The sequence below is a fragment of the Thermobia domestica genome, chromosome 18 (genome assembly GCF_964235325.1).
Source record: "Thermobia domestica chromosome 18, izTheDome1.hap1.1, whole genome shotgun sequence".
NCBI lineage: Eukaryota > Metazoa > Arthropoda > Insecta > Zygentoma > Lepismatidae > Thermobia > Thermobia domestica.
In genome coordinates this window covers 138,643,913-138,659,938 of record NC_137471.1, presented here as the reverse complement: position 1 = coordinate 138,659,938, position 16,026 = coordinate 138,643,913, and the positions used below count along the sequence as shown (strand labels likewise).

At 37.0% G+C, this 16,026-nt stretch overlaps 1 protein-coding gene across 3 annotated transcripts in view; it reads right to left on the bottom strand.

The window, feature by feature from the left end:
* The window catches only part of CIAPIN1 (cytokine induced apoptosis inhibitor 1), a 49,206-nt gene that overhangs the window by 22,014 nt on the left and 11,166 nt on the right, over nt 1-16,026 (bottom strand). For all 3 annotated transcript variants that reach the window (XM_081747140.1, XM_081747139.1, XM_081747141.1), the window contains exon 3: nt 4,854-5,194. In XM_081747140.1, coding sequence (XP_081603266.1) covers nt 4,854-5,194 — 341 coding nt within the window. The remainder of the gene's footprint in view (nt 1-4,853; nt 5,195-16,026) is intronic.

Below are 16,026 nucleotides of genomic sequence, written 5' to 3'. Positions count from 1 at the left end.
TAATGATAAAACAGTTCAGAATGTCTGCAGTACTATTGGCCAAGTAGTGGGCTTGGAGGCATTACTTTCTGAATCACCCTCGTACAGTAACATAGTTTGACTTGCTTGACAGGATGTACTATCTGTGAAGAAATAGATATATGTTCCGAAACTATTAAGCACACCCCAACCAGCTGACTGACGACCAGTTTCCATAGCTTCATGAACAACATAGATGCTATATACATCAATATTAAACATTTACTCTCCTCTTCTCTCTCTACTCCAGTTTACCAAAAAAAAAAAAGTTTACGTTAGAACCATTTGTGGAGACTTGCAGCAACTTATGAACTGAAAAGTTCAGTTTTTGAGCAAATTTTACGAGATCACCTGCAGAATCTAATAACTAAATCTACCTTGAAGATGCGGTCCGTAACAGACAATCTTAGAAACATAAAGTTAATCCATGGTTTATTACATAGAATGCTTTAGTTCTACCTAGTGTGTCTGATGCTATGTCACTATCAGGGAACATTAAATGAAGTGTCCCGTTAATGTTTACACCACTGAGATAATGTAAACAACTAGAGATGCCCTGATGCGAGATCCTTGATGGTATCGAACTCGCATATATCGAATCGATCCGCCATAATGGAAGAGGATGAAGAGGTGTTTCTCACGTAACGCTCCATAGTAATTTTATGTCTGTTTTATTGTTGACTATCTGTGCACCTAGGAAAAATTGTACGACGAAAAAAATCAACGTTTTTTGGAATTTCATAATATGTCAAAGGTAATTCATTTTCTTTCTTCTTTTACCCTATAAGTCAACAATATAATGAGGTTGTGTACTTGTAATAACATTGAGTAAATAGGCATATGCATTGTACTTACACTGTCAAAAGGCTCGTAAAAACTACTACCTAGAGAACTGTCAAACTATTATTAAGTTTGCTTATTTATTGAACTATATGTTTATGAGTTGTTGGAAATTTTGCCAAAATTATGTAACGTACAAGTGTTCTGTGTTTGTATGAACTACTTACGGGAGGAATTACTGTACCGAGACACTCCCACCATATTTAGTTCCTTAGGTTTAACCGGTTATTTTACCAATTATTTCCAAAGGAGCGTTTCAATTTTTACCAATTTTTTTATTGCTAAATTCTAACATTCACTTAGGAACAAAACGAATGGCAACAGTGTGATTATTTTTACTGAAGGCAACAATGATTTACGTAAGCCTAAAATGTGCTTTCAATAAAACCTTGAATATACTAGTGATGGTTCTCAAAAACATTTATTTACCGAAATCCATGTGAAATAGAAAAGTCATTGTTATAATATGACATTGTAGAACACTACAAAGAAAAACTGCGATAAAATATGCTTTAACACTGCTAAAATATGCTTTACTGAATACAAGACTGTGTTCTGCAGCTACCTCGTATCTTAACAGTGTAGAGAAGAGGAAAACGTCAACAGTACAGGGGAAGAGGAAAACGCTCATTGAGATTTGGCAGCGCTATCTGAATGATCGGTTTTCCCTTCTGTACTGTTGACATACGAGGTGGCTGCAGAGTACACTCTCATATGTATTTAAGAATTGACTGAATGTCATTTTATATGTTTGTTGAAGTGTGATAGGCTCTAAAGCAAGGGTCAACGCACAGGGCCACATTACAATCTTTACACATGTATCTTGACTCTCGGCGTATTTTGTTCCCTGTCACGTCACGTACACTGCTACACATTCAGCACCATCTTGTTGGGTTTTTTTCTTCTTGGTGGGAGGAACCAACGAAGGAAAATGGCGACCAACAAGTCGCAATGGGGTATATTTTGAGGACGGAGGACATGCTGCCTTCGGAGAAAATTCTCGCTTGTCATGGTCTTCAATCATTTTCTGAACAGTTTCCATAAGAAATTCGAGTTGATTTTTCTCTCCTCCATGTTTCTTGTATAGGACAAACGCATTCCAAATTGTGAGTTCCAGAAGATGGAAGAAGATCTTTTTTGCAGTACTTCTTACCTCTCTTGCGGGGCAGAGGACTGTTTGCTATGTGTTGATCCACCTTATCTACACCTCCCATCGCATCATTGTAATGGAATACAGCAGTAGGCTTTATAACATCCTTGTTGTTCTTTCGGCGTGTTTCAGTTTGCGGATTGTGGATAGTGAATAAGAGAAAGACATCCCTTTTATCTTTCCACTTAAAGTGCAAGAAGTTTGCCTCTTTGAAATGCTGCGATGTCACCTTTCTTGAGTTTTGTGCTGTGAAACGATGGTGGCATGTCTCTCCTTGTAGGTCGCACGTCTGTTCGGTTTGCTATCAGCGTGTCGGCAAGTTCTGGAGAAGAGTAATAATTGTCCACAGTAAGGCAATATCCCATTCCAAGTAGTGGTTTTATCAGCGTCATAACTATTTGCGAGGATTGTGGAAGGTCCTTATAATCACAATCGAATTTGGTATCTTTACCTGTATACATTACTAGGCCATAAACATACCCGCTTGACGATTCGCACAGCATGGAAGTCTTTATTCCAAACCTCGCACGTTTCAGTGGCAAATATTGCACCCAACCTAGTCGACCTTTGTACAGCATGAGGCTTTCGTCGATTGTCACATCTCTTTCTGGGGTACAAACATAACTAAATTTTGTGGATAACAAATTTAAGATTGGCCATATTTTATTCAATTTTGGCTGGGGATGAGTATCAGGATCATAGATATTGTTATTGGAAAAATGTGGGTTTTTCTTCAAGATCAAAATCTTTTATACGGAAGAATTTCACGAAAAATGGGTGTTGCAAAATACGGATTCTTGGTCCAATACATTTGATATGTAGGCTTCTTTACTATGCTCTGCAATAACATCACTGCTACGAAGATATACATTTCATCTCTTGTTGTGTCCTTCCATTGCACTTCATGTGTATCCCTTGCATATCTGTTAGTTTCGATCACCAACATATCTATGAATTCGTCATTTATAAACTGACTAACATAGTAAGGAATATCATCAGTATATAGGTCGATATTTATTGCAGGTTTTCCTGTGGAAGGAAAGCGTGGTGGGGGCGGTAGAATTGGTCTCGATGTGTCTATTTTACACCACTGTCTTGCACTTGCAATATCAACTCTCGAATCCGATGAGTCACTTTCTGATTTGACACTTTCTTTATAATCTTCATCACTAGTTCCACTCCCACTAATTTCAATATCAAATTGTTCGTTTTCTTCATCGCTGTCCATTGTTGCTACAGAGAAACGAACTTTCACGACGTACAGGCTACTCGTACACTGGTAACAGAGGCTCCTTCTTTTCTTTTTCTTCTAAGCGATTCAATGAGGGTTGCAAGGCAAGCCCTTTCATGTCACTGTGTATACACGTAGTTAAATAATAAGAACTTCACCTGCAAGTTTCCCCACCAGAATGCGCTGTACTGTCGATACCAGTCTGAGCATTACAGCGAATCCTAGCGGAAACACTGAAAAACATGACAATTGTTGCCGAACGAGACTATTCGACCTTGTAAACTTTGTACCGTTCAACAGTGATCAATTGTAATAATGTCGCATGATGCCCGAATATACTCGAGGTTTAAAATTATTTGTAAAATTAAAATCTCGAATATACTCGAGCTTTTCAGTTAACCGGTTAAAGGAAAATGTCTATTAGGACCTTCGTAATCAAAACACTGACACACCACACATGATCACAACACTGTCAGCTTGAAAGATCGCAAAACAGCATAGCTCACTGAATACAAGTTCTAAAATACAGTTAACATATTTTGAAGAGAAGAGCAATGAAAGAACATGAAGTAATTTTAAAGGAAGTACATCTTGGTTATATAAACATGTCGATGTTCCCTTGTTTTGTATTAAATACCTTACGAAGGGCGAAAGGTTTAATCAGCTTCGGTAATTAAAACATATTTTCCAGTGGTTATAGTTCTAAATAAGAAGGTACACAGTATTAAGAATTTTGTCATTATTTTTTTTTAAATATACTAATTTATTACAATTACTAATTAAAGGGTTATTAGTAATTACTAATTATTTTTATTGCCAAGTTTTTAGCTAAAGGAAGGAAACTGAAACTACCAACGTTGCAGAAAATATTATCTCAATGGTTTTACATATATCAGCTGACTGAAACTTGCGAAATACGCCATCTTGGGAGAGGATATCTCCAATCGAACGCTACAATCGAGAGCACGCTCAAATCAACACTGCGACATAGGGAAGGGCATCTCTAGTTCTTTATATTATCTCAATGGTTTACACAGAAGTTCACGGTCATTTCAATATAAGCGATCAGTATCGACCACATAATTTCTTATCTCATACTTTCTATCTGAAAAAGGAGCTGTCAATATACTTCTTATCTTTAGCACTCCTGTTACGAATGTTAATGCTATACACAATGACCTAGCCCAAAACTTATTTCTTCAACAATTACATGCTATTCTTACTTCCCTCGCTACTCTTGACTTTTCAGGTTCGTGGTAATTCATGATGGTAAAAGAGAGGGTCTTGGCGTTAATCAATGCATTCACTGGTGCCATCCTTAAAAATACATTTTTCTTAAGTGCGCAGATAAAAATACGAACCGGCGGAAAATGAATTGTACCTTGCTACTAGAAAGCTCTATTGATACAACCCAGGTTATTTATTTCTCGAACGCTAATTACCCAGATAGTTGACAGCAAACATAATAAAGACAACCTATCATTATGTGGAAATTCTGAAGATCTTATTTTCCTGTGAAGCTAGCTGTCGTACACTTCTATACTTTTACCAAATATAATGTTAGCAGGTTCAAATTTTGCAAAAGCTATAACAGAAATTTTGTAAGACACTTACCTCAAATTCTGGTTTCTGACAGTTTATTCTAACAAGCTGAACATCTTCGTTAACATTTAACATCTTTTTGAGTTCTTGAATTTCACTCTCTGGGAGCTGTATTACCTTAGGTTCTTTGATATTCGTCAATCCCGAAAGCTTTAACGTTGCAACTAATTTAGAAGGACTTTTCAAAGAACTTTCTCCAACGTCAGATTTCCTTACTACTTCCTCAACTACAAGAGTACCACTGGGCTTCATCACACGCAAAATCTCTCCTAATAAGTCAACTGTATGCACGATTGTTTGAGGAAAGAAAACACCACACAGCACTACATCAAATGTCGAATTTCCATGGGAACCTGGAAACAAAAGAATAAAAAGACACTGAGACTTAATTTTCTTTTTTCTTCTTCATGTTATAAGCTCATTATACATGATCATAGTTTTCAATCAAGTGTTGTATCAAACTTATCTTTGATAGTCACTTGGTGAAATAAGTTGGTTAAAACTTTTACACGCACGATAAACGATCAAATACAAGACTTAATTTTGTTGATTATTTCTTTACATTTCTTCATTCAATTGTTACATTTGTTGGTAGGCATAGAGTGCAACGCGGTACTCGCTTGAGGCAGTTATTTAAAAGTAAGCAGTTTAAATCGTAAATCTTAAAATAAAGGAGCATTGGAAATATTAATCGTGCAGATGAAATGTGAACGCTCACTAACCTGTAGACTCTGCCTTTATCAGACTAATTTCAGCACAATATTTTCCAAGGTTTCTTTGCGTTTGTATTTATTGTAATATTCTTTGTATACATTTTCTTGTATCTCTTATACAAATATAAAATTCTTTGTATAATTTGTATAAGTCGACAGTTATACAGAACAGGATGCTGCTTGTAGGCATCAATAAGCTTCCCGTATCCACGTTTAGCGCCACCGCACAGTGATTTTTGTTTGTTTTCTTTGATGCAATGTTGGATACAAATAGAACATGTTTTATTTTAGAATAATTGTATTAAGTGTAGTAACCAATCCAAAAGTTGCATGCAATGCTTGATGATGTATAACTGGCTTTATGGGCTGAAATAAACATCTTTATCTATATATTAAAATGTTAGGTTTATATGTTAGTCTCCAAAGAAAAGTTTACACGATTGTCTCCAATCCTTTTGACAATGAGATCTCGAAAATCACAAGTGCTAGAAACATGCCGTTCTCACTGGTCGATTCCAAATTTTGTGTAGATCGTCCAGTTCTAATTGAATATTTAAAAAACATGGCCGTTATTTCTTGATTATATTTTTGGGGGGTACACTGGAAGTGTTGAAATTTAAAAAAAAGTCATATCCTCTGAGTTATACATTTCAACACCATAGTTGCATACAGGGGTTGTATACCTCTTAATGAGTTTATTTCATGGCCAAATGATAATGAAAAACGAAGGATAATCATTTCTCCAGTCTAAGACGAATCTTTATTTTTTGAGTGTTTTGCCCAATGAACACCATATATAATTGACATTATAATTAATTGTATATGTAATGTATTTGCTTATTACATACTGTATGCAAGAAGAAAGAAAACACTGATCATACATGAATTAGAAACTTCAACCGGAAGTAGGCTCAAATCTTGCAAACGGTGCGAGATATTGAAAAATAATCGAAAAAAATCTCCCCCATTATGGTACCCCTTGCAGATTTTTATCAAAAGGTCTACCACTTGTGTCTGTAAAGGGTTGTGAGGAATGACAAAAAGAATCATGCTTACATGTGAATGATGCGCTGTGTAGAGAGCGCAGATTCAGCTAGTTTATGTTGCAAACTATGTACGGGACGCATATTGAATATCAGCTAGTGTAAAAAGTATTGATCTCTTTGAGCATGAGATGCCCTAAATCTCACAGGATATAAGTTGCAGCCGATGAGGCCTAATTTCATTTAGCAGCAAACAGTTGAAGTTATTTGACAGCTGAAGCTAGAAGATGTACAAAAAGTGATGGGATTCTTATAAACAGACGTAAGGTATTGCACCGTGAAGATAGGTGAACTGCCCGTAAAAGTGTGCTACATTTTATAATTTCGTTTCGATAAAGGAGTAAATGCTGCGCAAGCTCGTGGAGAAATTTGTGCTGCTTATGGACAAGATACGTTATCAAAAGCAAGAGCTAAAAGATTGTTCAGTCGCTTTCGTTCTTTAAAAAAAAAAAAAAAAAAAAATGTTGAAGATGTTGAAGATGTTCCTCTCAGTAGGAGACCAATCAAAGCAAAATATATATGATATTCTGGCAAAGGTCGATCAAGACCAGCTTGTAAAAAATTCATGATGTCCCAATGACTTAAATATCCATCGCTAATGTTAAAACAGTTGGAGAAAGCTGGCTACAAAAAGAAGCTCGAGTTTTGGGTGCCACATGATCTGTCTTAAAAACATTTACTCGATCGACTTTCTATCTGTGAATCTCTACTGAAATGTAACGAACTCGAACCATTTCCGAAGCGGTTGCTCACGAGTGATGGAATGTGGATAACCTACAGAGGTTGTCCAGTCTACATTTGGCCAATTTCGACTTACCTAAAAATTGAGAAGAATCCATGGCGCCAGGTCCGTAAGTGCTCGATGTGTTTCCCTTGGTTCCTAACAAGAGCCCGACAGCGTAATTTCCACTGTAATAGGCTTTTCTGAAGAACTGGGAGGGGAATCTTGTTCCATTCCCTTTGCACAGCTTTCCAAAGTCCTTCCACAGTTGTCACACGCCGTTTTCCCAAAGCCCGCTTCAGCAATTCAAATCCACAATAGTCCATAGAACTTGCATTTGGAAATTTAACAGGTACCTCATTGAAAGGTATCACCTGTATATCACTTGCCTCCTCCATCTCCCTGTAGAATGCGAGGGACGATCGTGAGGTATGATATCAGGCCTTGTCCATGTGAATGCGCACCAGATAGGAGTCATTTCCGTACATTGTTAGAATCTCATGTTCGTAGATTGGCCGCATGATCTGCTCCTGAAAATACTGCGAATTTATTTTGCAGTTCTTTGCCACCCTACGAATTTTCAGTTTACCTTGGTAACAGTAGCCAGTAACGACCATGAACCCTTTTGGGAAGGATTCTTTACAGACACGGACCCACCTTCTGAAGTTCTTGGCGGTTTTCTCTCGGTACATGATGGCTTTCGGTTTGCCGCAGTTGGAAAGGTAAATCCATGCTTCATCGAGCGTTACGACGTACATCCACCTTTGTTTTGCCAGATGCCGTTCGTACAGCTTCCGGGCGTTACACTTTCGTTCCTTTTGGTGGGCATCCGTGAGAAGATGGCCGCGAGCTTTCATGACTTTTTCCAGCTTGAGTTGATGGTGTAACGTCCGGCTCACAGTCCCCAAAGACACGTCAAGACAATTAGCCATACACCTTTGTGTTGGCGGATTTTCTTGCATTGCCATTTTGCGAAGTTTCCTCTGCATGGTGGAGCTTCATTGCCCTTGTACTTTTAATAACATTTTTTATTTCACTTAAACTGATGTTGCAACCATTCTTCTTGCACTGTTTTCTAATGACAGAAACACTAAAGTGGGCGTCATAAAGAGCCGCAACACAGCCTTCCCAAAACCGGCTTAGTTTGGGTGGCATTTTGTCACAGAGCGGAAACCCACACACTTGGAAACAAATTTAACACAACACTCACAACAATGGTCTTGTTTTGTGTGTTATTGTCGTCCGCGCGGAAAAACAACTCCGTTCCTAGGAAGCCACTGCACAACACTGCAGGACGCCACGAGCCAGGTCCTATGGACTGGCCAATATCCATTCTGCCCGGGAGGGGGAAGGAACGAAATCGGCCAAACGTACGCTGAACAACCTCTGTACAACAACAATCTGCCAAAAAATGTGGTCGAAGCGAGAGTAAGCTGCACAGTCTGTGACAAAGCCCACACTGACGCCCAGAAAAGCTATGCTGTGCGTTTGGTGGTATTTCTGCATCACGCGTTGCTGCAGCACGGCAGAACGAGTGACTTGGTCCTGTATTGTTGATACTTAGCTCTAATGTACCTAAAACTAACTCACTGTAAGCCCAGTGGCGTAGATAAGGGGGGGGATAACGGGGATATATCCCCCCCTTGAACCTTTAACTCAGTCAAAATTGTTATATCTGATCTTAACATTTTGTTTGAAAAATTTAATATGTATGTTACTCAGTACAAAAATGCGTTCAAATTAATGGAAGTGTTTCGTTCTCTAAGAAATACCCCGTACGGACACAACATTGTAGAAAGGAATTGATGGTGAAATTAGTCCTATATCAATTACATAGTCAGCTATTTATAGAAGCAAATTCTTTGCAAGTCGATAGGCATTTGAAATAAATATTTCAAATTTCTACTTTTCTAAAATCGAAATTGACTGCGTCAAAGCCTTTTCACTTTTTCCAAATACCGCCGCTAAATTTGATCATGGTAACTTTTGATGCTTTCTTTGTGATTCATAAATTATCCTTCTCCCCCGGCATAAATTCATCTTATTATAAATGAAACGACATCACTAATCATATTTGGTAATATACTTCATTTCTATCTCAGAGAATTATAACACGCAAATGTTTCTCTGCGAAGTATTTTTCTGAAGAGGAAAAGAATGTTCATTTTTTAACACTTTATGTATTAAAAAAAAACGAAGAAAAACAGTTGCTCATTTCTGTGGAGACTAATATTTTCCAAAGTTCTGTTAAAACGTCACTTTCTACAACGACAGGAGGGTTTTTTTTTTTTTTTTTTTTTTTTTTATATGTGCGGAGGCAATAAATACTTTCAATGGGTGGTCAGTCGAAAGACGTGGTTGGCTTCGTTCACCAACAATGAGATTGCGCTCGCCTACTCGGAAGGGTGAAAGGAAAGGAAAGCTGTTACTCAATTTTTATTCGAGGTAGACAAGGGTTTTGTTGAAATCGAGGTAAAAACTCGAAAACTTAGTTTGCCGGGCAAGCTGTTGTGCGCGGAGTGTGAAATCTTGCGTTCATGTAAAATGTCGCAAAGCAAATTGTCAACTTTTTTTACGCGTAAACGAATAGTTATTGAAGATGAAGAAGAGAATAGAAGTGATGTGAAAAAAAGGCGTGTAACGAGTGCGAATGCAAATATTATTGAAAATATGCAAAATACTGGTGTTAGCGCTCCTGGTTCACAAGCTGTACAACTTGTAAGCGACATTTCATGTTTCGTGAATAGGAAGTTAAGTGATGAAGAGAAAATTCGGGCGCTTGAGAATGTGTGGGTTCCGTGTAAAGATTACAAGTTTCCTCTTTTGGAGAAATTTAAGGAGAGGAAACTTCGATTTAGACATCAGTGGCTGGAGGAATTTAATTGGTTAGCCTACTCAGAAGTGCATCAAGGAGCATACTGTAAGTACTGTGTGATATTTTCACATTTGGGAGGATGTGGTGGGCAACCTTTGGGGCAACTTGTCAAAATAAAGTTTGATAATTGGAAAAAAGCAAAAGAAACATTCAGGGAACATAGAAACACGAAATATCATATAGATAGTGTGGGGAAGGCAGAAGATTTTTTGAAGGTAATGAAGAATAATTCGGGGAATGTAATTGAAGTCTTCAACAGAGACAGGACTAAGAAAGTACAAAAAAACCGCAAAGGTCTCGCACCTATTGTAGATGCTATTATTTTGTGTGGAAGGGAAGAACTTGCTTTACTAGGACATCGTGATCATGGCAAATTAGATATAAATGAAACAAACGATTATACTAAAATGGGGAAATTTCGCGCCATTTTAAAATACCGAGCACAGGGAGACAATGATTTTCGAGAATTTGTAGAGGCACCAGGAGAAAGAAATAAATACACAAGTCCAACAATTCAGAATGAAATTATTGAGTGCTGCAATCAACTCATATTGAAGAAAGTTGTTTTGCGAGTTAATGCTGCAAAATGCTTTTCGTTATTGGCTGATGAAACAACGGATATCACAGATGTAGAGCAGTTGGCTCTTTGTGCAAAATATGTTGAAAATGGATCTGTACGAGAAGATTTTCTCCAATTCGTTAAAGTTGAATCACTTACAGGTAACGACTTAGCGGAAATAATTTTGACAAGTTTAAAAGACTTCGGCATAAATTGTGAATATTTGCTCGGACAATGATATGACGGTGCCGCAAATATGTCCGGTCAATATAAGGGTGTTCAAGCGTTAATAAGGAAAAAGTATCCTTTGGCAGTTTATGTACATTGCGCAGCTCATTCTCTAAATTTAGCTGTTACGAAAAGTAGTGAAATTTATCAATAAAAAACTGTTTAGGAGTAGTGGAGAAAATGTACGAATTTTTCAGTTCACCAAAGAGTAAATCTATTTTAAACAAAATGATAGAGAAGGCAGATATACCACCAAATGCAAAATCATCGAAAAGACAGGTGGACAGGAAAATTCGAAGCAGTTCACGATTTCATAGAATTGATTGAATTTGTATTTGAGTCATTGGAGGAGATATCCACGTGGAGTGATTCTACAGGTACGGACGCAAGGCTTGTCGTTAACTCTTTATACTTCGAGTTTCTTCTGTCCTTATACACAATTGATTTCGTTTTTAGCTATGGCTTGCCGTTATGCAAATTTTTGCAGTCAGAAAACATCGATCTTGCGGAAGCCGTAAATAACGCACAAAACATTGTGGAAGAATTTGATAGAATCAGAGGAGATTCTGAGAAGGTGTTCAAAAGAATATACAATAAGGCGCAGAAAGTAGCTGAAAGTTTGGGTGTAGAGGAGAAAATGAGGAGGGTTTCTATGCTTCAGAGAAACAGATCAAACTATAAAACAAATTCAGTTGAAGATCTTTTTAGAGGGAATATGTTTATTCCTTTCTTGGATCACTTTTCAAATCAGTTAAAAGAACGATTCTTAAAACACGAGAACATTTTTAGAGCCTTTATGTGCCTATTCAGTAGTGACGACATGGAAATTGAGTGCGAGAAGTTCGAAGATCTGGCTGCATTTTATTCTCCTTTTGTAGATAGAGATTTATATGGAGAACTGAGACTCTGGAAAACTAGATTGGTAAATGTAGGATGTAATCCCCGTACTGCCATTGAAGCACTGGAAAAATGTGACAGCAGGAGCTTTCCTAACATACATAAGCTACTGCACATCTTATGTACTCTACCTGTGTCTACTTCCACCCCGGAAAGAACCTTTTCAACTCTCAAGTGCCTGAAATCCTACGTAAGAAATTCCACGTCTCAGACAAGGCTAAACGGACTAGCAGCTCTTTCCCTTCATCATGACATACCACTGTCGAGTGTTGAAGTGATAGATGAACTAGCAAAGAAAAAGCGTCGTCTCGAGTTTGTTTTGTGATGTGATATTGTGTGTAATTGTGACTACTTTATTTTTTTTTTCGAAGCAATGTAAATAATTGTGCGAATAGTATGAATAGATCATATATATATTATACACGTTTGATAGACAGTACAAATAAAAACAAAGATTTTAAAGTCGTAAATTTAACGTTTACAAGACTATTAAGTAATTTGATATTTTATCGTGTGCATGGAATCGGGACATTTGAGAAGCGAGAGCTGAAATACAAGCCCACTAGATTCAAATACAGGTATGTAGGTTTGTATTTTTGGGTTCAAATTTAATATTAGTATGTAATAGCAAGAATTAATTATCTTTTTTTGTTTTTGGAAACTTTGAATTGTTTATGTCTTTCTATAGATATACACGTAGGAAGAAACTTCATTTATTGATCAATATTTCTCCCATAAAATCAACTATGAACTGTTAATTAATTAATAATTGTTAATTAGTTTATATATATATATATATATATATATATATATGTGTGTGTGTGTGTGTGTGTGTACCCTTCCTCAGTTTCCTGACATATCCCCCCCCTTGTCGAAATGCTATCTACGCCACTGTCTAAGCCTATGATACCCGGAGGTTCAATGCTGCGTTCACTAAAGCTCTCTATTGACTGCTATTCTTAGCCAACTGAATCCAGTTTCTACTTTGTACTTCTACTGTGTTTCTACTAAAATTCCAAAATGAAATTTCGTGACCTTTCCTTAACAATCCTTTAAAAATGCCTCATTGAATTTTTCATGCATGCGAAAGAAGCGTGCTTTGCTTGTGATTTGGTAGCGTCTAAAGCCGACCATAAAACATTTTTGGGGGTGAATTTTGACGTTTTATAGAACAAAATCTTCCAGTCTCTACATATATTTGTACAGACAAAAAACGTGATCCAAAAACTAAATTTCTTGACTTTCATGACCGTTTTCTGATTTCGTGACTTTTTTGTAACTTTCGTGACCGATAGACACCCTGTCCTATTTCTGCGAAATCCATCTGAAACCCATCGCAGGGATGAGGTTCAAACGTGAACAAAGAATCCATTGTAATATCGAAAAGAAAGAAACGAAACGCACTTCTTTAAGTCCATTGCATAAAACAAAATGAATATCCTTCAAATTAGTTCATAATAAAGATCACTATAACCTCCATAGGCTTAATACTTTATAGACAATCTGATATATAGAAGAGAAAAACTTTTCATATCTTCCAACTGGAGATAAATATCAAAAACTGTTTCAGGCATTGCTGGCACCTTCGTCAATGTATCTTCTTCCGCTACACTACCAGCTGAAACATGATAATAGGTGCTGTTCATCCGTAAAAACCCATACTTATACTTTACACTTAGAAAACCTTGTCAAAGAGAATAAGTTTTCTGTTTACTCTATGTACGGGGTGCAGGAGAAATACCTGACCGTTTTGCAATTGGAATAACTATTGCGTTTTCTTAAAAAAAAAATAAAAAAAAAAAAAAAAAAATCTGTCACTGATTTCAGCGTGTTGCCATTATGAATACTAGATAGAAAGTTTTAAAAAAGAACGTCTTACAAATGTTCGTCATTTTCAGTTTCATTCACACACACCGCTGAAAACTTCCTCTAAAATTAGTCATGACATCATGAAGCATGGTTATCGGTAGTGACAGAATTTCAACTTCAGTTGAGAGGGCGTGGCGTCAAGTTTGATTAGTGCTGGAAGAGTGAGGTGTTATTACGTTATTCGTCAGCAATTCAGTAACCATAGAGCAGTGGGATGCGACACATCGCGCTTTCAGTTTTTTTTTTTTTTTTTTTTTTTTTTTTTTTTTTTCAAAAATAATACTCCGTTGTGTGTACGCAGCGAGCATTTCGTTGTCATTACAATGTCGGTCATCATGGTCAATGCCTTCTTACAACACAGTTTGCTGTTGGTGGCGAACTTTAGAGGAACTGCACAAGAAACAAAACGAAAACAACCAGGAAAACCACGATTTGTGAGAAAGCCAGAAAACGTCGACTTGAGTTGATTTTGTGTTTAACGTCCCTTTCAGCAACCAGGCTATATGAAACGTGGACCTACTGATTAACGTGGAATCCGAACCACATGAGCACCCGCCGGGAATCGAACCCGGGTCTCCCACGCCAAAACACGCGCTAACCGCTTAGCCACGAAGGAGCTCCTACAAAACGTCGCGTCAGTACGACATAATATGAAACTAGCCCTTGTAGTTCAGGTCGTCGAGATTCCACTATTTTGAACATTTCAAACCGAACTTGTCGACGAATTCTGTACTTGGATTTGCATTTCACGTGTGCAAATTAATGCTTACAAATGAGTTAAAACTTCGTGATCATGACAACCGAAGTGCTTTTCCTGAAAGGATGTTGGAAATAATAAATGTTAACATTATCTTAATCATGAATGAGAAGGCCCATTTGACCTCTCGAAGCTTTGTTAATAAACAGGTCTGTCGGTACTGGTCTGAATCAAAGCTACGAGAAATTCATGAGCACTTACAACGAGTAACAATGTTATGGTGCGAGGTGACAAATCGCCCATATTTCTTTAAACAGGATGGTCAAACTGTTACGGTGACTTCTGATTGATATGTTTCGATGCTAAGAAAGTTACTGACGTCAACTTCCAAGAATGTGACAAGCAATGCCTAAGTGTGGTTTCAGCAGGACAGGGCAACCTCCCATACATCACAGGTTTCCACAGCAGTGCTTAGAGATATGTTTCCACAATGCCTTCGTAGAAATGTCCCCCAGCCAGCGCCGTCACTCGATCTATATACTTTTCATGGGCTCATCTGAAGTTGAAAATTTTCATTGATAAGAACTGAAGGTTGCAATCACATGTGAAATCAGGGCAATACCGATGAACATGCTTATGATGCCATGACAAATTTCAAAGAAAGACTTCACAATGTCTGAATGAAAATGAAGGACATCTGCCATATTTCCTTTTCCATACCTAAATTGTGTTCTCAAAGTTGTTTCCTGATTTCAATAACAATATCAAAATATGGTGTGCTTCTGCCCATAACACTGTCAAAGTGCGGTGTATTTATGTTACTCACAGAGCAAGTATTCAGCAATGTGTGAATGAAACTGAAAATGGCAGAAATCTGGAAGATATTCCTTAAAACTTTTGTTTTTTTCTGACGTGAATAATAATGGTAAAATATACTGAACTTATTTAATAAATGTATACACTTAAAAAAAAAAAGTTATTCCATTTGCAAAACTTTCAGATATTTCTGCCGCACTCTATATAACAAAGTCTAATATGTTTGAACTGTACGAGCAAAGAGGACTCTGTCATTCATTGATAAGCGTAACTAATTCATTGACATCTACATTTCTTCTGTGCCTATTAATTACAATGACATTCTAATGATAAGAGAATGATAACTGCCGTACACTGGGCAATATACAGGTTCATATATATTGAGTCGAGGAAATAACCTAGTTAACATCATACTCCCTATAGTAGGTGTGAAATCAATGACATACAAACGGTTAAAAAAATACAAGACTGGATCGAGATTCGAACCTGGATCTCTGTGCCGTTGTGTTAGTTACTAATATTCAGTCTGCTCCTTCAGCAGCCATACATTTTCATTCTTCGTATGTTGAAATAAATAATATTTATTTAAAAAAGTGTGTTGTAAAGATATTCTTATTTGTATACGAGTACATTCAAAACTTTTTTTTTTTTAATAAATGACCTGAATTAGTTAAGTATAAGGAGAATTTAAACGCTTTAAAAGGCAGGCTGCTCCTAAACTGTATTGCAATATTTTTATTGTACTTTGAAATCTAATATCATATTTT